General features: G+C 34.0%; 1 protein-coding gene across 1 annotated transcript in view; it reads right to left on the bottom strand.

Moving 5' to 3' along the window:
* The window catches only part of magi1b (membrane associated guanylate kinase, WW and PDZ domain containing 1b), a 205,008-nt gene that overhangs the window by 69,653 nt on the left and 109,801 nt on the right, over positions 1 to 25,554 (bottom strand). The window contains 1 exon segment of the mRNA XM_056467689.1: positions 5,099 to 5,218. Within this exon segment, the coding sequence (XP_056323664.1) occupies positions 5,099 to 5,218 (120 nt within the window).

Below are 25,554 nucleotides of genomic sequence, written 5' to 3' on the forward strand. Positions count from 1 at the left end.
TAGATAGATAGATAGATAGATAAATAGATAGATAGAGAGAGAGAGAGAGAGAGAGAGAGAGAGAGAGAGAGAGAGAGCGAGAGAGTTGAATTATAAAACTAGATATTAAAGTTTGAGGACAAACTTTATGGTGGCTTGAAAAGCCGAGTCTGAATTAGCATGTTACTAGCATGAATTAGCAAGTAACTAGCATGATTCTAACATAAATTAGCATGTAACTAGCATGATTCTAGCATGAATTAGCATGTTACTAGCATGTTTCTAGCATGAATTAGCATGTTACTAGCATGATTCTAGCATGAATTAGCATGTTACTAGCATGATTCTAGCATGAACTAGCATGTAACTAGCATGATTCTAGCATGAATTAGCATGTTACTAGCATGATTCTAGCATGAATTAGCATGTTACTAGCATGTTTCTAGCATGAATTAGCATGTTACTAGCATGATTCTAGCATGAATTAGCATGTTACTAGCATGATTCTAGCATGAATTAGCATGTTATTAGCATGATTCTAGCATGAATTAGCATGTTACTAGCATGATTCTAGCATGAATTAACATGTTACTAGCATGATTCTAGCATGAATTAGCATGTTACTAGCATTATTCTAGCATGGATTAGCATGTAACTAGCACGATTCTAGCATGAATTAGCATGTTACTAGCATGATTCTAGCATGAATTAGCATGTTACTAGCATGATTCTAGCATGAATTAGCATGTTACTAGCATGATTCTAACATGAATTAGCATGTTACTAGCATGTTTCTAGCATGAATTAGCATGTTATTAGCATGATTCTAGCATGGATTAGCATGTTACTAGCATGATTCTAGCATGAATTAGCATGTTACTAGCATGAATTAGCATGTTACTAGCATGATTCTAGCATGTTACTAGCATGTTTCTAGCATGAATTAGCATGTTACTAGCATGTTTCTAGCATGAATTAGCATGTTGTTAGCATGATTCTAGCATGAATTAGCATGTTGTTAGCATGATTCTAGCATGAATTAGCATGTAACTAGCATGATTCTAGCATTAATTAGCATGTAACTAGCATGTTACTAGCATGATTCTAGCATGAATCAGCTTGTTTCTAGCATGAATTAGCATGTTGTTAGCATGATTCTAGCATGAATTAGCATGTTACTAGCATGACTAGCATGTCACTATCGTGTTGCTAGCACCTTTCTAGCAAGATTAGCATGTCAGTAGGATGTTAAAACTGTTAGCGTGTGTTAGAATAGCTAGTCACAGTCTATGGGACAGTTGCTAGGGTGCTGAAATTGGTTGCTAGGGAGTGGCTAGTAAGTTTAAAGGTAATCAGTGATTGGCTGCTGGCTAGACTGAGTTGAATGAGGCCAGACTCTAGTCTGTAGGACAGTCTGATGCAGAGTTATGAGCTCACAAAGGTTGATCCAATGTTAAGTAAATGGGAGTCTTTTACAATGGAAGTCTATGGGACAGTTGCTAGGGTGCTGTAAGTGGTTGCTAGGGAGTGGCTAGTAAGTTAAAAAGTCATCAGTTATTGGCTGCTGGCTAGACTGAGTTAAATGAGTCCAGTTAGAAGTCTGTAGGACAGTCTGATGCAGAGTTATGAGCTCACAAAGTTTGACCCAATGTTAAGTCAATGGGACTTTTGGGATTTTTCTGGGTCGTTTTTCGGAAAACCCAAGGTCGGATCAGTTAGAAAAGATATAGCAACCCGAGTCAGACCAGTTTGAAGGTTTGACGAAAGTTTGAAGTATGTAGCTTGAAAGGCCTAGGAGGAGATACACTTAGAAATTAGTCTCAGAAGAATAAGAAGAAGAAGAAGAAGAAGAAGAAGAAGAAGAAGAAGAAGAAGAAGAAGAATAATAAGTTTAAGATAGATAACAGTATGCTGGCTTTTCAAGCCACCATAATAATAATATAGTTGAAGTGCTAATACAGAAACACAAAAGATGAAAGAAACACAAATGTTTTTTTCTATTACACTACAAAACACTATTAGAAAAAAAAACTAATTGCAAAAAAGGTGAATAAATTACAATATTTTGCGTCACCTTATGAAGAAAGATTCTGAAAATGGTCTATTATTTATGAAAATTAATAAGTGCTTGTCTTCATGACGTCAATGCAAGTTTAAATGGAGGTAATGGTTATCTGTGTGCCTGGACAACAGACCGTATTGCTTAAGGGCACAATGGACAGACTGTCTGCATGGCGGGAAGATTCATTAAATGAGAGTAACATGTTTATAATTCAGCCACAGAATGCAGACTGATCAACCTTGATTTGAATTATTAAGAGATTTATTTTGATGAAATGCAATGGCAGCAGAGTAGAAGTAATCACAACAAACAAGAGTGTCTGGGTGAAGGTGCGGGTGGTCTATGAACAGATTTGCACATACTGGGTAAAATGTGGTCAAAATTGTAGTTTTAACTGTAAAAGTGTTTAACAAAATGAGAATACCATAGTTTTTAGTACAGTATCAAAATGGCAAGTTTTTTTTGCAATTTTAGATGGAACGCTCTGAAAAAGACTATAAATACCCTCCTTTAAAAAAAGTGGTAAAAAGTGGTTAAAAGAAGGCTTTAAACATCTATTCATCTAGTAACATCTAAAAAATAGTATATAAAGTAATGTCTCCCTCATATCAATATCAGTTATAAACAAGGCTTCAAAAAGTGTACAAACTCAAAAATAGCTAACTAAATTTTACCCTGCATTAAGCATTGCCGTTCACTTAAAAAAAAAACTAAAATTCTGTCACCATTTACAAGCCTCTGACTTCTTCCAAACCAAGAAGATCTTCTTTCGTGTTTACAGAACAAAACAAAAATGGTTTGGAAGAAGTCAAGGGCAAGTAAATGATGATGAAATGTTCATTTTTGAGTGAACTACCCCTCTAATACCAGATAACAAGGCCAAACTTTTCAAAAGTGGCCCAAAAAAATCTGTAAAACGAGTATTAAATCTTGTAATTGGTTAACCCTGACAATTTATTATAAAATTTTGAAGCAGTTGCTTTTAGAAATAGTACAGTACATTAAATAAATTACTAAATTAATTGTAAAATACTAAATCAATTATTTCATTTAGAAATATTATTTAGCTGAAAAACAGATTGCAAAAAAGACACATTTCATTTATACATTATTTATTATTTTATTATTATTTATTTTTCATGTATATAATTATAATAATATTATTTATTGTTATTTATTATTATTAATGTGTAATAAGTTTACTATTATTATAAATATATATATAATATTTTAGATTTTAAAAATATAGATATTTTTTTACTTTCTTTTTCATTCAACCACAACTGTCAATAAAGAAATCAATTGGATTAAAAATCTTAAATATGTAATAGTGCAGTCTAGGTCCCTAATATAAGCAAATTTGATCATGTAACTGCATACAAAAAGGTCAGATTTTGAGAGTTTAGACCAGATTTATCATCCTCAAATCCAAAGCTACTATGAGCTGACCTCCATCTATCCCTTGGTTTAACCTAACTAAAGCTTTATATCACTTGTATGAGATACAAAAGCAAATCCTAAGTTATGCAATGGGCAAACGTACCAACTGATAAGCTTTGTAGCTTTATCTTTGTTGTTTATAGGAATAAAACAAAAACATTTGCTTTGCTGCACACATCTCCCATTCATTCCCATCCTCTTTACAAGCATTTGTGACTATTGGAGCTTTAAAAAAAAATCAATAATCTTTTTCAAATACTTCCCAAATTCTGATTATTAGAGAGATTATTTTCAACACATATTTTAACTTAACAATTTGACTATTTTCTACTAAGTAAGAATATAAATATAAGAATAATAACATTCAATCTTTATCTTTAAAAAATTTTAATAGTAAAAACTGCTTTTATTTCAGCCAAAAAAAAAAAAAAAAGATGATGTTCTATAAATTAAAACTAGGAATAACTGTGATTTCTTTACTATGTTAAAAACACTTTAAAAAATATTCTTAAAATATTTATGAAAGAATTAAAATTTCTTTTTTTTAAAAAAGAATTCGGTCACACCACATAGTAGAGCTGCACGATTTTCTAGTTCTGCAATATACATTGCGATATGAATACAGCTTTATTTGGAAAGAATTCTTCATTTTAGATTGATTTGGGGGGATTTTGGTAAAGGAGTTGTAGGGATTATGGGTCCTTTGGGTGGCTCTCTGCTTGGCCAAAAGAGTGAATCTTGAATATTACATAACAAATAACTTACAAGCAAAGATAAATACAATATAATGCAAAGATAAAGTGAATTATAGTTTTTTGGAGAGTCTAACAGTATTCAGGTGCAGATATTAAATAATCAACACTGCATAGTATTTATTGTATATTGTGTAATCTTTATTAAAGTTACAAACAATATCATTTCTAGTGGCTGGATGTTTTAAACTCTGAAATGTTCACAAAGTCACAGCCCAAAGGGATAGTTCAGTCAAAAATGGAAATTTACTCACTATTTACTTACCATTCACTTGTTTTAAACATTTATGAGTTATGAATATATCATCTTTTTGTGTTCAATATAAAAAAGAAACAAAGTGAAACAAGTGAAGGGTGAATGAACGTAGTGAGTAAAGTAACTCTTTAAAAAAAATCTTAAATCTCTTAAACTCTTTAAATCTCTTTAAAAGCACATGTAGATGATAAACTTTTAATCCATTATAATTAAACTCTGCACTGATTGTAATAAACTATAATCCCAACTCAACATTGCATATCCTGCGATGTCACTTTCAGATGCACACATTGCGACATCGATGCTGTAACAATATATTGTGCAGCCCTACCCTATAGCATTTTACAACCTAAACTAACTGTATTTCATCATACAGTATTTTATATAACATGTAGCATTCAGAATTGTATATTAGGAAGTATAATTTAATTTCTTTTATTTTCTGCTTTGATTTTAATATTTACAATTTTCGTAGTTTTATAGTGTGTTTCATATAATTTTATATTTTACTTTACAAGATAATACATTTATTTATTTTTTATCTTATTTAATTTCACTCTCACGAGACTGTACATCAAGTTTAATCAAACAGCATGTTTTTAAACTCACCTTCGTAAGATCCGATCTCCAACAGTGTCCCACTCTGTTCAAGCTTCAGGAACTCGTCCACTGACAAGAAATTGTAATCTACTCCCGGCACCTCTCCTTCACGAGGGGGGCGAGTTGTACCTGTGACAAGCAGAAAACAGACAGAACGCGTAAGACATCAACAACACCCAACTGATAATTTATGCCTGAAACCGCATCCACACCATGTCTATGTTTACCACCTCTATCAGGGCCAACAACAACAACAACAACCACATGCTACAGTCTGCAGGCTCCTGGACGCCGAGCGCTTGGTGTGAAATCACTGCTACAGTACAAGTGAAGATGTTCTAACACCTTGATGATAACTGCTTGTAGGAGAGCAAACTGTGTCCACTATCTGAATTCGTATTAGATTAAAGTATCACTAATGGTCTGCATGAAAAAAACAGTGTAAAACACATTCTGTCTCAGACTGGTCTGTAAACATGCACTAAAACAAGGGGTTTAAATCAATGACCATTAGAAAATATCCATTAAAAACAACACTGTGAAAAGATTTAACATGTAGCTGTTGCTTAAAAGAGCAGTTTTAAACTATTTTGATGCACAAATTATGTTTGTTGGTAGAAATAGATGTATTTAGGATGATTTAACAATATTGACATTTAATAATAATATCGAATAATATGGTGTTTTTCCACTTACAAACCATTTTCTCCATTTATTCTTTCAAATATTCAATCATGAGCTTAGAAAATGTATTCATATTTGTTTTGTATTCAAATTTAATAAATTTTTTGAATCTAAAAAATGCTTATTACATGTTAAAATAAATTAAAAAGTATATAAGCTGCTCTGTCCACTTAATTTTTTTTGAAAAAAAAGTTTCATGCATTTTAAAAAAATCTACAAAACATTTATTGGGTCATTCCATGTGAACCCAATCAGATGTCCTCAGCTTAATTTTTTTTTATTTTAATTGTTTTTAACAGGGTGAAAAAAGAACATAAAATAATGAAAAAGCCAAAATCTTAAATGGCATGGGTGTACATTTACTGAGAAGTCCAGTTTTTAGAGGCAGGTGAAAATGGCATCTTTTACATGAGATGTACAGCCAAATGTCAGGGGAGCAAAAATGACGTTGGAGCATCATTGCTTTCATACATTCATTCATTCATTCATTCATTCATTCATTTTCCTTCAGCTTAGTCTCCATTTCAGAGGTCACCACAGTGGAATGAACTGCTAAGTATTCCAGCATATGTTTTATGCAGCGGATGCCCTTCCAGCTGCAACCCAGTTGTAGTAAACATCCATACACACTCATTCACACACATAATTTAAGTTTATTCAATTTACCTATACTGCATTTCTTTGGATGTGGGAGAAATCGGAGCACCCGGCGGAAACCCACGTGAACACGGGGAGAGCAAGCAAACTCCACACAGAGATGCCAGCTGGACCAGCCGGGACTCGAACCAGCGACCTTCTTGCTGTGAGGCAACAGTGCCAACCACTGAGTCACTGTGCCACCCTCATTGCTTTATTTTCACACAAATATTAGTGCCTATTGGTAATTTCTAACAGGTCTAATTGTAAAATTCTTGAAGCACTATATTTCAATGTGGACCCTTCAAATATGGGAAAAGACACTTTCATGTTTTTTTTTCCTGAGTGTGCATACCCATAATTTAAGAAGTATTAACAATATCTCAATTATAATTCTGGTTCTAAACAAACTTTTCCTTTGATATCTCTCTTTTAAGGCCATGCCTTGTCTATTTACAGAGCGATTGGAATTCCAATATGGCTCCATGAGTAAACTGTAAATTGTTCAGTGGTTAAAACCCATGACATTTAATATGCTGTCTTTCTTCTTCATTTATGCCGCTCTTTCTGAAATAATATAGTATATCTGAATAAACCAAAAAAAAGTCTAAAATTAGCGGATGACATCACCGTTATTGAAAGTTTGTTGGTTGGTGAGGAGGCGGAACATGGACCTGTTGTTGAGTATTTTACAAATTGGTGTCAAGAGGCTAGTTTACTTCTGAACACAGAGGCTGTTTCTCAATTCCAAGAATGCAAAGAACGGACTTGCGTTCTTGTGGAGACTGGTCTTGCCAGGTCACCTCGGAAGAACAAACTCAGGAGACTGCGAGAGCACAGAACGCGTCCTGTAAGAATTGAGATGATGCGTTCTTCCTGATGGTCACATAACCTTCACGCATCTTTAACCAAAAATTATTCAAACATTACAGCATTCATACAACAATTTATTGTTTTTCCCCTTTTCACAGTATATGCATAATGACTTTACAAATATACGTTGCACAATATAAATAAAACAGATTTTAATACGAATTTCAGCAAATAAACCCCCTTAATGTGTTTATGCCTTTTTTAAGATTTTTATGTTAATGTTTACTTTCGCCGTTTCATTTAGGTAAACTCCTGAGACAAATAAGTGATATCTCTGAACTATAATAATAAATATATATAAAAAGCTGCGCTTCCCACTTACGGTCGCAATGACTTCTGGGACTTCTAGAGCGAGTTCGGTGCTCAAGTGTGCATCTGTGCATCCTCGATACCAAGAACACATCCGGGAACTTTCATGCATCCTCCGTTCTTGCGGTCTTGAGTATTGGAACTTAATTTTGGCATTTGATGATGGCGTTACACATGAACACGAGGACTCAAGACCGCTGAAGAACGCATATTGAGAAACAGCCAGAGAAAACAAAAAACTGACCTGCGCCAGAAGCAGGAAGTAGTTTTAGATTGAATTAGTCGAAAGTACCTAGGTACTATTATTGATATTAAATTAAATGAAAATACTGAAAGACTATGTAGGACAGGCCAACAAAAAATAGTCTGCAGAAATTAGCGAAGTTTAATATTGATAGGACTCTGATGATTCATTGATTTGTTGGTTTACTACTTTAAAAATAAAACAGAAGAACTCGCTGTCTTAGGTTTTAAATACCTGCAGCAAAGTATTAGGGGTAAAAGTGTCAAGGTTATCCTATTCGTATGAAAGCCAGATGTTAAAGAAAGCCCATCAGATTATCTTTGATATATCCCATCCTCTTTTTGATTCATTTCAAATACTTCCCTTAGGATCTCGGGTCCCTTTGGCAAGGATCAACAGATTTAAATTTTCATTAGTTTGTTATGTGATTGATTTGCTGAATTTTAATGGAAAGTGGTAGTTGCTGTTTTTTAGTATTATTAATGTTGTTTAAGGTTTGTCTTGAATGTGTGGTATGACATATGTGTTGTAAATCTATTACGCTGCAGAACAAATCACCCCAAAAGGGGACATTAAAGTTTACAGTAAAATTAGAGCAAAGGACCCCTGGTTGAGTTGTTTTTAACTATTTCAAGTTACAAAACTAGCTTTACAGTTTTTGTTAACCGGGAAACATGTAATACATAAACAATTGCGATAATTTGTTCCATAATTACAGTCTGAGTGTCATTCACCCTAAAACAAAGCCTCACAGTTTTCCTTCTTACAACACACATTCTCTTCAATTGAACACTGATAACCCAAGAGCATGTTTACAGTATGCGACACCACGATGGATCATTGTATCACACACACACAAACACACGCACGCACGCACGCACGCACGCACACACGCACACACGCACACACACACGCACACACACACGCACACACACACACTGCTCCTTGTGTTTCACCAGTCATCAATATCCCTGCTGTCATAAACGCATAAACAGAGCACATGTTTATTAGCAGTTTTCTCTGGGTTTTCTCCATGCTTGAAGGTGAAGCCGGTGGTCTGGCAGTGCCCGTGTGTTTCTGCCCATCACTGATGAGCTGATGAATAGCTGATATAAATAGCACTCGTGATGGGAGACGCTCTTTGGCAGCCATCTTAGTGACAGTGGTAATAAATCAAAGATGTGATGATAACTGTTTTCCCAACATCCTCACTATGTAATATTCTCCTTTACAGTGTGTGGTGTAAAACACAAGAGCCAAAATGGATGCTGAGCAAAGCCTGTGTGTGTGCGTATGCGTGTTTTACTTTAAACAGTGCATGTCTTTTTAGTGGTATTAGTTCAATGAAAGCATCTGGGAAATTAAGTGGTGGATTGCCAGTATTTGTACTTCAACTACATTTTGTATGGATTTATATTTTTCTTTTGGGAAACTTTTACTTTTCAAAGTTTTTAGCAGCCTTTTATCAGTTTCATTACAATGTAAACATTTGGGAAATTAAGTTGTGGATGGTGATGAAGCATTCGTACTTCAAGCATATTTTCTATTTCAGATTTTTCTGTTGGGAAACTTTTACTTCACTACATTACAAAGCATAATTAGTGTAATTTTTTCTCCAGCACATTTTAATAAAACATGTTGCTCCTCATTTTTTTAACTGGAGAAAGCATCACCCACTCATTGACAAAAAAACCATTTGTGATCAAGCTGATACTTATAATCTGCTGAATCACACTGAACAGTTTGTGAACTGGACAGATCAGATTGAGTCTGTTCATGAGTCATCAACTCACTGAATCAAATGATCTGTTCGTAGAGATAGGATGTTTCTCAATATGCGTCCTTCAGCGTTCTTGCATCCTCGTGTTCTCGTGTAACGTCATCATCAACCTCCAAAGTTCAATTCCAAAACTCAAGGCGGAGGACGGGAAACGGAGAATGTGTTAAAGTTCCCGGATGTGTTCTTGATATCGAGGACGCATCGATGCAGACTTGAGCGCAAGACTCGCTTAAGAAGTCCCAGAAGTCATTGCGGCTAAATAAAAGAGGTGGGTAGTACAGCATTTTATATAGATTTATTATTAAAGTTCAGAAACATAACTTATTTATCTCAGGAGTTTCCCTAAATTAAACAGTGAAAGTAAACATTCACATTAAAATCTTAATAAAGGCTTAAGTTCATTCTCTGCATTCTTGGAATTGAGAAACAGTCAATGTCCAAACAGCTCACTGATTCAATTGATCCTGTCAGAGCGAGTCTCCTGTTAACCACTGACTGATTCACATAATCAGTCAGACAGAGTGTCTATTTCATGATTCACTGATTCAATTGATTCTGTCTACAAATCAAACTACTAGTTGAATTCAGTCTGGCTTAAAGTGATAATTCTCCCAAAAATGAAAATTCAGCCATCGTTTGCTCATCCTCCACTGCTTCCAAACTTGTTTGAGTTTCTTTCTGAGGTTGAACACAAAGGAAGATATACTAAAGAATTTTAGATAAAAGTTATTGACTTAGGGAAGTTAGGGATGCACCAATATAAAACTTTTGACCGATAACAGTAACCGATATCTTAAGAGATTTTGAGGTAAATAGCCGATATATTAGCCAATAGATATAAATATTACATTTTTTTGCATGTTTGCAAGCATATAGAATAAACATCTGATAATATTTGAGAATCTTGCATTTAGAAAAGCTTATAAATCAACTATTCTTTTCTATGGGCAACTTTCTTTTTAAATAAAATATTTCACCTGACAAAAAAAGCATCAACAAACAAGTCAATGTAAGAGATGTTTAACCACCATATCGGTGTATGACCATCTGAACGAAGCAGATTTTTATATTAATACTAAAAATGATCTTAAAATAACACAAACTAGAACCCATTCATCTTCTCTGCGGTAATAGATCTAATTATATCTATATCATAACAGATATGAACAGAGTGTGTTTGCATAGCATTCTTCTTAAGAATGTTGATGATCAAATGACGTGACATCTGTTTCTATATTGTATTTAAATTTGTCAGAACAATTTTCCATAATTTCCATAATTTCAAACTTCCTGTCTGCCATTATTATGCAAATTGAAACGTTGCTTTTTCAAACTCCTCCTAGACTGTTGATCTGATTTTCACCAAATTTGACTCAGATCATCTTCAGACCATTCTGACAAAACGTTATCAAATTCGTGTCGATAGGTGTAATGATTTTTGTTTCTTACACCGACAAATGTGTTGGCATGATGCCAAACTCCAAGTGAGGTCGTATCTCTGCAATGCTTAAAAATACTGACACCAAATTTTAGGTGTGTCATTACCACCTCACACTGAACAAACCATAAATTTGGGTCAAGAGTTATAAACCATTCATTATCCATTAATAATGAAACGTACAAATTTGCTAATAACTTTTGACTACATATGCTAATTTTCTCATTATTCCTTATAGGTGATGTCGAAAACACAGATATCACATATGCCATAAATGTCAAAACATCCTGTCCGTTTACTAAATCATTCTTACAAATAAGGTTATGTATATTGTCATTTTCACAGATGCATGTCAATGTGGCAATTAATAATATCTTTAAATAAATACCGTCAAACTGGACCAAAAGACATTAACACCCGATATTCATCTGATATTAGTGGTTTCAACATAGGCTCATTTTAAAAACGTAGCCCTATATACATTTCTGGAGAGAATTTGAGACGTAGAGTGGAGTTGACCATGAGGACGTGGTTTGAGTCTGGCAAAAAACGGTTCCACAAAGCAGGTAAGACAAAAACAAAAACCAAAAAATAAAACAAACAAGTAAATAACAGGGCGAGAATGTGGTAAAATCTGAAAACGTGATAAAAATCTGCCTTTTCTTTTTCTGGGTTGCTTTTCAAATTGCTGTCGGTTCGGTTTAGGGAAATGGGTGGGCGCTGGTCAATCTGTGCTTTTTAAAACACAATTGGTTGGGTTTAGGGAAGGGGGTGGGTAAGGAGATTGGTCAGGCAGTCAGTTAGTTGACAGCAGCCTCTGGAGGATTAACGCAAGAATAGGAGCCACGAATGACACTCGCATGAGAAATTTGAGATCTCAAAAACAAAAACAGCGGCCGCTGGCGGATTCGTGAAAACAAAAACTGCAAAAAAGCATAGCTCCTGGGACGTATTTGGTGCTCTCCAGAAATGTAAAAAGTGATACATTTACATTACATTTACATTTAGTCATTTAGCAGACGCTTTTATCCAAAGCGACTTACAAATGGAAGCAATGAAGCAATTTACACAACTGTAAGTGCAACAGTGAATAAGTGCTATAGACAAGTTTCAGGTGTGTAAAGTCTAAGAAGCAAAAGCAATAGTAATGTAAGTTTTTTTTTTTTTTTTTTTTGAGAGAGAGTACAGTTAGTGGTATAGTCAGAGAGGCAGTTAAGATTAGGAAGGAAAGTGGAGACTAAACAGTTGAGTTTTTAGTCGTTTCTTGAAGACAGCAAGTGACTCTGCTGTTCTGATGTAATTAGGGAGTTCATTCCACCAATTGGGTAGATTGAATGCGAGAGTTCGGGAAAGTGATTTCTTTTCTCTTAGGGATGAAACCACGAGAAGACGTTCATTCACAGAACGCACGTTTCTGGAGGGCACATAAATCTGCAGAAGTGAGAGCAGATAAGAAGGAGCAAAGCCAGAGGTCGATTTGTAAGCAAACATCAGAGCTTTGAATTTGATGCGAGCAGCAACTGGCAGCCAGTGCAAACGGGTGAGTAGCGGAGTGACATGTGCTCTTTTGGGTTCATCAAAGACCACTCGTGCTGCTGCGTTCTGAAGCAGCTGAAGAGGTTTGATAGAATTAGCTGGAAGCCCTGCTAGTAGAGAGTTGCAATAATTCAGTTTGGAGAGAACAAGAGCTTGAACAATGAGTTGAGCTGCATGTTCAGATAGGAAGGGTCGGACCTTTCTGATGTTATAGAGTGCGAATCTGCAAGATCGAGCAGTTCTAGAAATGTGGTCAGAGAAGTTTAGTTGGTCATCAATCGTTACTCCACGTTACTGATACATAATCAGAATAAGCCTGGGTTGTGTGTTTTTGTCAATTTGATCACAAGTGTATGACATTAAATGCAGATGTAGACTGAATCTAAAATGTTTTGATCTTGTCCAATTTTTATCACTTAGAGAGGTAAGTGTAACTGCTCAAAATGGTCAAAATTGTTCAAACAGCCTCAAAAGACCAGCTTCTGCCTAGCAATCATTATAGGACGATGTAAGAAAGCACACCAAAACAAGGTATTTATGCTTCACTACATTGCAGATAAAAAGCACTTTTTGCAGCTAAAGCTAAATATGCAGCTGTAAATGAATCAACCTACACATCTTCTAGTTCATCTAGATCCTCAAGACAATACTTTTATCCAGTGACAGTAGTGACCGCTCATGCTAACCTCCACCTTACTACTTCATGCATGCAATAGCACACCATGTTTCTGCTCCTCTGAACAGTAAATAGATACACTTATGTACAATCACACTCTTTACTCAACATGAACCAATGTTACTATACGGCATGTAGAAAAAAAATCTCCACAAATATATAAATAGCATGAATGTCACATGATGATATATTTTCTTGTTGCTATGGACAACCCTTGAAGGATACAATCCCTGAGAGCCTCATTTCTGATTTCTGAGGGGATCAAACCATTTCATATCACACACTGTGCTGCGCAGGGAAGATCATCTGCAAAATAACAGCCACAAAAAGGATGCTATTTCAAGGTAATGCTGGTTGATATTTATATCATGGATCTTTGTGAAGTATATATCATGAAATTGTATGAAGTTGTATCAAGGCACGCTGTTGGTTATCACACACTATTTTCACATTCCTTATCCACTTATTCCTGAATAATTATTATTAAACAGTCATGAGATAAAAAATTACAAAAAACTAATCATCAAGTTCTCCTTAAAAATTAAAATGTTTCAAAGTTTTAAATGTTATCACGCTTTACCATGTTATAAATCTTAGCCTGCTTTTAATTAATAAAACTATAAATTATCTAAAATTAATCAGTATTAGAACATTAATTAAATTCCGTTACATTTAGAACACATGATTTAACAATTTGACTCAAAAAGTCCAAATGTATAAAATCTACACATTTATTTATAACAAAACAACATGAAACAACAAAAATATTACTCTGGAAAATGTTCAAACAAACAATATTTTTACTGACGTAAATTTTCATTTCATTCAGATGCTGCAATAATTCAACAACAGGCATTATTTATTACGTTTATTAACTAAATTCAGTCCCAAAAGTGAATGAAAAATAAATTGTATCTATTCTGCATTGAGTAAAGTTTCTTAACCTTTGTAAAACATATTTGATTTTAGCATTTTTCAAACTTTTTTATGTATATTTGATGCCAGATGAACAAGATAAATTTAATACAAACCCTGCATACGAAGATCACTGTATAGCAGGCACTATATTTGGGTTAAACATTGCCATCCTTTTAAAAATATATACATACAGTGGTGTAAAGTAACAAATTATAAATACTCAAGTAGGGATGCAGTGATTACAGATTTTGGCTGTACGATTTTAATCTGAGGAGTAATCTCAGTTTCACGGTTATCACGGTTATTATGCATTTATTAATTTTGAAACACTCTCTTTGCATTTACAATTAAGTGAAAAAAAAGTAATAATTTTACACTGAAAATAAATTACAGAACAATGAATGAATGAATAAGTAAATAAATAAAATAAGAATAAATAAAAAAAATTTATTTGTCTAATATAAGTGGAAATCTAATCTACATATTAGCCAAGTATTTCCCTTTTAAAGAAAACAAATGTAGTCAAAGGCTGCTGAACCTCTGTCTGAAAGGAATTTTTGATAATGATTAATTAACCGTCACGAATTAAAGCGTGGTTAATAGTGAAATCGGTTAACCGTTGCCCCCCTATACTCAAATTAGTGTAATTGAGTAGTTTTTTCAGGAATTGTAGTTTACTAAGTAGTTTTAAAAATGTCTACTTTTACTTTCTCGAGTACATTTTTAGTGCTGTATTGGTACTTTTACTCCACTACCTTTTTTAGCCTGCAGTCTCTACTTTATTTTTTCTTGTCTATGGTGATTGGCAAAGTCGAAAAATCAATTCTGTTATTCCTGTTCAATCTAATCGCATATAGAAAGTAAATCTCACCATACCGAACAGCCTCAACACGTGGATGCTTTATAAATACAGCAAACCATTTGGAAGGATTAAAAGTGTCAAAGAAGATGTCCAAAATCTGTACACACATTGACCCAGAGACTGTTTAGACTGCTTGTCACTGATGAGAAGATGAAGAACGCCTACTGTATGATGACTGAAATACCAAAAAGTCTTAAACAATAACTAAATGCACTACAGAATCTTACGTTTCACACACACAAGAACCAATTGCATGTGAACGGTTCAACCTTTCGCAGTGTAATACTCACTATTTGAGTACTTTTAAAAGGGCTACTTTTTACACATACTTTGAGTAATATTTACAACAGATACTTTTAATCTACTTACACTACATTTTTGGTTAAGTGGTGATATTTTTACTTTAGTATGATTTTTCAGTACTCCTTCAAAAAGAAATTCAGGCGTAATACATCAGACATATTATCACTGTCATGTGTTCTAGTTTCAGTTGCGTCACTATTCAAAGTTCCTCTCCAATGGCCTCCCATGGCCAACATTATTAACAAAATCACATAATATTAATCAAACAGTATCAACCAAATCATACATTTTGATCATTTTAACGCAGCTTTGCAGAATAAAGTATACATTTCATGAAAAAGTGTAAATGATAACTAATAATAAAAAAAAATTCCAGTCTCATGATGTTGAAAACTTAGAAAATAGAAAATAAAATACTTAATATTTGCAGGTTTTCCAGGACAGTTAAAACCTTGGATTAAATTATGACAGTCGTTAATTATCCCTGGCTTTACATGTGACAGAAGCATTCTGCATTTAGCTAAATAAATCACAGTGCAGCACACTTCTTTTTACACTTTTTTTAACAAAGAAGTCAAGATGGCCAGTTTTGACGCTGCTGTTAATGTACCTCTGCTAGACCGCTGAGAGCGTGCTGGGTGCCCAAGTGCTAAATGAAGCAAAGGTGAGGAGCAGTGACAACAAACATCACAATCTGCAGCTGTTCGATCCCGGCCTACACACACTCATCAGTTGTGGGTCAGTGGTTGCGAACAGAAGGGGTTACTGTCACCAAATGGCATGATCCAGAGCCCAAAAGAGAAACAATTACCTAATGGGGGTTTACAACCCTCTGCTAAATGATAACCCCGTTACAGACACACACACACACTCTCACGCACACATGCGTCACACAGGCAGGATCTGCTACCACACTGGCTGCTCGCTGTATTTCTAAGCAGTGAAGTGTGCGCACATGTGTGTGTGTGTGTGTGTGTGTGTGTATGTAGCTGAAGATTTTCTTTCTCTGGAAAAGAACAGTTGTGCTTCACAGTGAATCAGCATCAGGAGTTTCCACAATGCAGCCTTGGAACATGCAACCCGAGCACTTATGTATAACACATACACACATATTGCCTCAAAACTGTTAACAGAGGAGGATTGTATTGGTATATTATGTACAATGGAGGGGTCAGAAAATTTGGGAGATTTGTCAAAATGATAAAAGATTGCTTACAAATTTAAGATCATTGGGCAAATCCCCCCACAAAATAAACTGAATTTGTTATGACTGTCGCCAATGCCATTAAAATTTAAAGCTAAAACAAATAATGGATGGATGGATGGATAGATGGATGGATGGAAAGATGGATGGAGCATTGATAAGCATTATAACCACAGTTATTTATGTTGAGCAGATAAATGGAATGGCCAATTAGAGGAGTTTAGATGAGAGTTCTGTTAGACACATAAGCGTTTGCTGACCAAAGTCTGCAATTTTGCAAATTCTCTCATCAAACACCAAAACAAAAAGCAGAAAACATACTAATAAAACATTCATTTTGCAACAGAGATTACATCGGTGGTTTTTGCATAATTTGTGCTGGACTAATGTCTTGGAACAATGTGTGTGTCTGTGTATCTGCAATATGATGTGCTATTTCCCACACAAAATTTTTATATACGCAACACAAACCTCAGTCACTCAATATTTTTCAGCTTAGTCCATGATTTAGCAGTTGCCACAGCAGAATGAACCACCAATTATTCTGGCATATGTTTTTATGTAGCGAATGCGCTTCCAGCCACACTGCAACACAACCAGTTCATGTTTTTTTTCTTTCTTTTTTCCCTTGATTAAAATTTTTAAACTCTCTACCAAATGTTTTCTATGAAAATCAGTTTAAACAAACACTCTCGCACTACCCATATTCTTTTTCATTAAAATGTCTGCTTCTTAGAAGAAGAAAAAAATCACATTCTCTCCTCAGAGCTGCAAAACTTTTCATTTTATTGAAAACCAGATTTACGCTGCTTTTTTGATATAAAACAGCCTGACAGACTATGGACATTTATGCAAACTATGTTTCAAAAGCAGGTCATTCTGCAATCGTCATAGTACTGATGCAACAACTATGAAGGCATTAACATGTTACCACCCACATTTACACATCAACAGCTATTCAGCATTCAACAGCATCGTCCGTCCTGCTGAATGACACAGTGAACTGCACCAGTAGTTTTCAAATGCAAACAAGTTACCCAATCATAACAAAAGTCATTTACATGTAGATGTCTTATATAAATGAAGAGGCCATTTCATTTTGAAGGTCGGACAAAGTGTGTAAAATGGTCATGTAAAAAAATTCAGTTTTTGCTGTCTTGTAGAAATCATCTGGAGTGCACTTTTGTAATTTTTAGGTACTAGTATTTACATTTGAGTTATCAATATACACCCTTTAGACACAAATATCTTCCTTTTGAAAAAGTAACACTCCAGTGACAGCTCTTGTACATTTATTTCTAAGAGTTTATAGGACACATATTGCATAAATCCAATACTGACATACAGCATATACCACATTTGGCAAGACATAGAAATCCCCCCCCCCCCCCCCCCCAAAATATCATATGGTTTCAATATATATATTCCTAATTTCAAAGGATGGGGACTGAAACAGTATCAAAAATGGTTCATAAAATGCACTGGTCACACTTTACAATAAGGTTTCCTAAGTTAATGTTGGTTAACGTACTTACTAATATGAATTAATTATGAACAATACTTGTACAGCATATATTAATCATGGGTAAACATTTACTAATGCATTATTATTATAATATGCCAAAATGATTGAATGAACATTTTGTTTGGTATGTTATGTGACTGGAGAAGACTTGGAATACACACAATTCTGCATTACCTCTGATGTGTTTTTTGCACCCTAAAACATTAGCCTTTAAAGTACATTCCAACATGTACCATGGAAAAACCAAAGTCATGCGGATTTGGAACAACGTTAGGGTGAGTAAATCATGACCAAATTTTAATTTTGGAGGCGATTTAATCCTTTAAGTGAACGTGTAGTGTAAGGACAAGGACAGATTCTGAGAGCTGTGATCAGAATTAAAATGAGTGCAGTGATTTGGCAGCGAAAACAGAGGCTCATTCATTCTTAATGAAAGACTAGTCCCTATTTTAAGGCATTTCTCTTCAAGTTTCTTAAATGACACAGAGTTTCAAGATTTTTATGCTCCGCCAAAAATGCGAAAATAACTTTAGAATACATTCCAGGATTTGCTACAGTACTGAAAAGGCTAGTATTACAAATCAGCTCTTTCTATGCCAGGTAAGGTATGGATCTCATTTTCCACAAAATGGAGCCTGATCTCTCTACACATCTTTGTATTTGACATAAATACATGCTGTGGGTAAAAAATAGCTGCATTGTGAAGAGCAAAGGCAAAAAGGAACTTGAAAGCACCAAAGGCGGGCGTATTTAACATCACACATGCCAAAATACATCCGGAAAACAACAATGCAATGTGCACATCCAGAATACGAACTGGCTCTAAAAATAGCGGCGTCTGATAAATCCGTTTATTTGAGCCTCCAGGAGCAATGCAGCAGCAAGTGCCGTGTGCCTGAAGCCCCCAGTTCAGCTCTCTCACATGGCCTATATTCAAACCTCATTCCAAGAGTTCATTCAGGTTTGTAGTGACATGATAGTGAATAAATAATAAAAAAAAATGTGCCAAACTACTGCAGCATCGCTCAAAGTTTACTCAAATATGAACTATAAACCATACATGGTTAAAAATGTATGCTATCAAGTCAAGTTTATAGCAAAACGTTGATGCTAGCTTGATAAACTCAAATTGCTAACATGTCTGGCATGTCAACATGCTTCTAATATGATTAAATACATTTTTAACACATTTTCACCATGTTTTAACAAGTTGTTCTAACATAACTGATCACACTTATTCTATTAAACTTATTGCTGGCATGTTTATAACATGATTTAACATGACTTGCTATCATGTAATATCATACATAAAATCACACACTATCTACATTTTAATACACTGCTTGCATGGTTCTAACATGTTTCAACTCATTTCTTAACTGTTTTACCACAGAGCTAACATGTTTTTAGCACATTTTAAGTTAACTGCATGTTTCTAGCATGACTTAAGCCTAGCATGTAATATCTTACAACAAGTTTATGTAATTATTATTATTATTATTATTAGTGGTAGTAGTAGTAGTATTTTACAGTAGTTTAGAGTAGACTTAAAGCAATGCGGCAACATTTTGGCTAACATTTCATTTAACAGCAATATAAGGACTAATACTATTTTCCAATAAAAAACAAATTAAAATGTAGCATATTCACACTGGTAAATGAATCATTTTAAAGCAGTAGCTTTATAGCTTCCTAGTTTGTCTTTAGATCTGGTCCTTTAGTTCTGACACACCAGCAAATTTCTAACATGTTAATAACATGTTTAATGCTAATGGCATGTTTTGCTATGATGACAGCTGTTAAACTGCATCTGCAAGCATGGGAAAATACCACAATTAATAACATGTTTTAACTCCAAACTCACTTCATAAGTTCAGTCGAGTGTTAAATACATCCTTCTGTGAAATAATTCTGTAGCTGTGTGTTTATCAACTTTATCAAATTACTTGAGTTTAGTTAACTCAAAATTGACTGAAAGTTAATTCTACTCATTTGAAAAGAGTTTTGAACTCAGTGTTGAAGGTAATGAGTTAATTAAATACCTCATTACTTCAACTTAAACGAAGCAAGTTCACAGTACTCATATAGATAAATTTTTTTTAACTCAAATGGTTTGTAGCAATCAGTTTTCTCAAATGGTTTGAGTTACCTTAAGTTTTTGTGTTTTACAGTGTAGCCATGTTAAATCACTGAAAGTAGGTAAATGTTCTGTTTATTCAGCAAGCTCTACAGAGATTTCCTCGGCTTCTTCTTTGTGGCATATTTACAGTTTTGTGTGAGGTCGCCCTCTGGCCTTTGGAGGAGATTTACAACTGATCATAGAAACATGCCTCCCTCACAAGATTTGCATAACAACCATTGTGTTTGAGCTTGAGGCATTATGAATGCAGCATATTTCTAACATAATTTAATGCACTACTAAACTGTTTTAGCTGTCACCAACTGTTTTAAACAAATTTAAAGCTAATTTCAATCAACTTCATACATTTTCAAAAGTTACTAGGACCTAGGAATGCAGGAATATGAGCCACAAATCTAGTTAAGCTACAATCAGCTTTATGTTCACAAAAACACACAGTGCCTTCGAAAAAACAAACTATTATAATTTTCTGGGAAAAAAATACTTGTGCCTCTGCAAAAGTTACTACCTCAATGCTAGAATTACACATTACTATGAGATGAGTAAGATATCCACGACCCTCTATTCAGGCAAAAGGGACATTTTACAGAAATGTCAGTTTTTAGTTCCCTCAGCTTAACAATGTTACTCTTAAAATCTCCTTTTTTGGATTTACAATTTCTTTATCTTTTAAAATAAAAATTTTGTTAAGATATGTTATCATTATGCCATTTAAACAATTTACCCCTTTCATTCATCAATGTGGCAATAATTGCTTCTGTAAAGTCCTGAGCGCTACAAATCCGCTTGTCCAGACAGTCATAAAGGAAGGTGCTTTAATCTGGGGTCAGAGACAGATTCAAAATACAATAATGTATTCATAGCAATCAAATATATTATGTAAATGACATAAATAATAAAACATGCCAAATAAACATTCTAAGATATTTTACGCAGTTAAAAACAATGATTCTTGGAACATGTACTCTGTACAATATATTCCAGTATTATCCATAATTTATTTTATGACTCCAGAAGTTTAAAAAAAAACGGATGTTACTTAAAACATCTGCAAATAGACATATAATTCTGTCTCTGTATAAATCTCTAAACCCAAGTTACTTTTAGAAATGCATTCTACTGTCCAATAGTAAAATATGAGACATTTTCCTCAAATTAACCAACCCATCAAAACCCATCATTTCATTTCAAACCAACCCATCAAAATAAAAGCTTACTCTGAAGACGCTTGAAGATGATGATTGCTTTTCTCACATAAAACCGCAACATATATAGTGTAGTGTAATCACACTATAATAGATGTGTATACTGTATATCCCATTAATAAAGCCATGCCATACATAAACAGATACAGAACTACAGATTTTTTATTTAAATATTCTATTGCAATATCATATTGACACACTCTAGTTCATTTCACATTTAGTTATGCAGTACTACTATTGATTAAATCACACATAATAAGCAAAATGATGTGGCATTCTGTGTTATTCAGTTAATTCAGTTGTTATTACTGGAGCCTGTCTGCTTGATATGTTATATGGCCCTCAAATTGTTATTGACAGATAAAAATGCCACAATGCGAATATGAAATCATTAATTGCATTACGAAAACCACACACACACACAAACTAAAATCAAAAAACAGGCATCTCTGAATGTCTACTTTAAGTTCAGCTAAGTGTAACAAGGCTTTAACTTGGTCTCTGAGCCATCTTAATGCTCAGTATGTGTGTATGCGCATACTAATCCCTCACCGAGGAAAAATCACAGTTGCAAAGTGGACAAAAATAGTACAGCCTGTGTGATTCAGCAGTGTCTGATGACTCTTATACATAATAAGTACTAAAATTAGCATGTATCCATATTCAAATCCTTAAAGGTCAAGCAAAGGTGTGACACACAGTCAAACTCCCACCACATCATAGCCTCTCTGCATTAAACACTCCATCTCACATTTATTCTAATGGCCGACAAAGACTAATCCCGCACCAATTAAAAGAACTCCAAAAACATGTCAAGATTAACTGTTAAACTATCCAGAGGCTCCATTCATCTACAAAAGTAATTCTCCCTTCCCAATCCAGACACAAAGACGTTTCGTAGCTCCTTTGTTTTGTTGAGCACTAGGTCATCTTCACCTCTCACAGACACAACAACACAAATGTTACCAGGCATTGTGAAATCGGACATGGCAACATGTTGTCCGGTTAGAAGTAGAATCGAGGCATTTAAAGGGAGGTATTGCATTCCTGGAGAGCAATACTGCAGTAACTGGAGAGGCAATCAATCAGACGCAAAGCTTTAAGTGACTCTGAGCCTCACCGCCGTGATTCAGTTAGCGGTGTAGCGTAGGCTGTTGTTAGCGCATTTGGAAACGACTCATTATCATCATCATTCTAATAATAGTCAAGACTCTTACTATACCAGCAATCGGATGTTTGCGCTCTTCCAAAGTTATTAAAGGCCCTGTGGTTTCGGGCTTGAAATAAAGCACGATTACAATGTTTCTACAATGCAAACTGGGTTAGTTGGAGATGCTAAATCTCGGGCGCTCTTTTAGCAGAAGCAATTTCTGATGCCCTCCCAGTTAAATACATAAAAACTAATTGAAAAAAGCTCTTGTATGCTGAGATGTGTTTGTTCTGAGCTGAAGCTGTTATCTGCATGGCTTGATTAAATTTTTCATGAGCCTGACCCAGTGAGTAATACAGGCTGCTCTCTCTCGCTCCTTTTCTCCTTCTTCCTTCTTTTCGTGCTCTCATCATCTCTCTTTTTTCCTGCATGTGCTTCTCTGTAATCCATAAATCAAAAAAGGCACTGACATGAGTGGGGAAATGATGAAACAAACCAAATAAGTGGCAAAACTCACTTTTAAGTGCTTGTTTGCTTTGAGACCATCTTAAACATTGCATAAATCACATATGAGCGCACGGATAAAAGTTACTCTATTAGCAGACACGAAATTTACTATAAAACTTCTCTTATCAAATAACTGATACTAACATCCATTAAATATGGATTATATGTTCTCAAAATGACACAAATCACTCAGTTATGTAAATACACTCAAATGTGACACTTGGTTACAAAACTTTATCTGAAAGCTGAATAAATCGTGTCAACAAACAATGTATACTGTGTTAGGATAGGTCAATATTAAGCTGAGATACAACTATTTGAAAATCTGGAGTATAGGCATGGGCCGATATAAGATTCTGACAGTGTGATAAGCTTGAATAAAAATATCATGGTTTCACGATATTGTGATTACTGCTCTAAAATATGTTCTTTTTAAATGTCTGGGTAAAAAAATAAACTTTTTTTTCCCCCTTCGAACACAATATATTTTATGTTGAGAAACATTTAAAATATCTTGGATCAGTAAACATGTCAGGGTGAATAATTCAAATGAATCATTGACTTCTGCTGTCTTCATTAGTTTTAAAAACACAGATTTCTTTACAATTTAAAACAACATCTTTGGATATCTTTATCTGCTGGAGATACTGTTGCCCTAAAAAACAAAAATAAATAAACGTTAATAAAAAATCGTACATATACTGGAGGAACGATACTGCAGAAAATTTTGGTGGATTTAAAACCTTGACTTTTCCAAATTGAGGTATACCTTGAAAACGGTTATCATCCCATGCCTAATCTGGACTAGGATAAAAATAAATCATAACAATAAAAAAAAAAAAAAAAAAAAAAAAACGTTAAAGTTGTCTATATGAGGTTCGCAATGCATTTAACTAATACAAATAGTAAATTTAGTTATTATATAATTTACAGTTGGAAATTTACTATGTATGTTCATGGAAAATTATCTTTACTTAATATTCTACTGATTTTTGCATAAAAAAATATTAATTTTGCCTAAAATATACCTGTGAAACAAAAGGCTTTGTGGTTCAAGGTCACAAATGTGAGTGTCTGTAAATACACTAGAATAAGAATGTCTCCTTGCATTTCCAACATTTAGGATTCGTTTTAACAATTTGCAAATTGTTTAAAAAGCAGTTATAATATAGATTTACATATTGATAATGAAGTTATAGAAAGAGTATATGCAATTAAGTTTCTTGATGTTGTTCCGCAAATAAATAATGTGATATCAAAATTAGTCAAAACTGTAGCAATAGTGTATAAAGCAAGATTTATCCTGTATATATTATATAACACACTTATGTTGCCATATATGAGTTATTGTGTTGAAATATGGGGGAAATACATATAAATCTAACTTACGATCCGTATGTACAATTCAGAAAAAAGTAATTAGACTCATAGAAAATGTGGGGTATTTGGAGCATACAAATCCTTTATTTTTTAAATTAAAGATACTTCAGTTCAATGATTTGGTTAAATTTAAATCAGCACAATTTATATTTAAAACTAGGAATAAACTACTTCCAAAAGGCATACAAACGTTTTTCGAAGAACGACAAGGTGGATATAATCTGAGAGAAGAACTAAATTTGAAAACAAGTTGAAAACAAGAACAACTTTAAAAAGTTTGTGTATGTCTGTCTGTGGTGTAAAACTATGGAACAGTCTAGATCTGACTCTCAAACAATGTCAGGATATTAATCAATTTAAAAAGTTGTATAAATATATTTTATTAAAGGAATATAATGATGAAGGTGTTCGAAAAGGTATAAAAAGAGAAAGGTATGATAAAATTTTAATTAATGGCTATTTGCAGTACTATGTTTTTTTGTTTTTTTCTCTAAGTTTATGTTACAAAATATAAAGGTACAAATGGAACCAAACATATAATTTGTCAAATATGCCAAAAGGATAAAATATGTTCATGTAAAAAGAAGAGATAAGTAAAAAAAGAAATAAGTTTAAGTAATAGACGAATGATGTATGTGGTAATGGGGTGGGAAAATAATAAGCTTGTGCTTCATCCCACTCTATTTTCGACCATGTTGAGATGTATTCTTTTGTTAATGATATTTTATGTATGCTATTTTGTTCGAAAATAAATAAATCAAATCAAAATTTAAAAAAATCAAATGAAGTCTCTATCAATTCCTGACATTATGAGAATGGGCTTTATTTACTTGTATTTTACTGTATTTTCACAAATTTCCACTGTGATTTACAGAAGAGTCCCATCAAATTGTAATTTAGCATAACATTAGTTTATACACAGCCATATTTAGAGTATATTATTAGACATTCCACCATCCATTAAACCACTTTTTACCCATTTGTCAGTATTTTTAAAATCAGAATCAGTGTGCTGTTTTAGTCTTTCTATTTCTTTAAAGTGGACATGTGCATTTGACATGCTTTCTACAATCACTTTTGTTGATCAAAAGGCAG

Source organism: Danio aesculapii, chromosome 11 (assembly GCF_903798145.1).
Source record: "Danio aesculapii chromosome 11, fDanAes4.1, whole genome shotgun sequence".
NCBI classification, from domain to species: domain Eukaryota; kingdom Metazoa; phylum Chordata; class Actinopteri; order Cypriniformes; family Danionidae; genus Danio; species Danio aesculapii.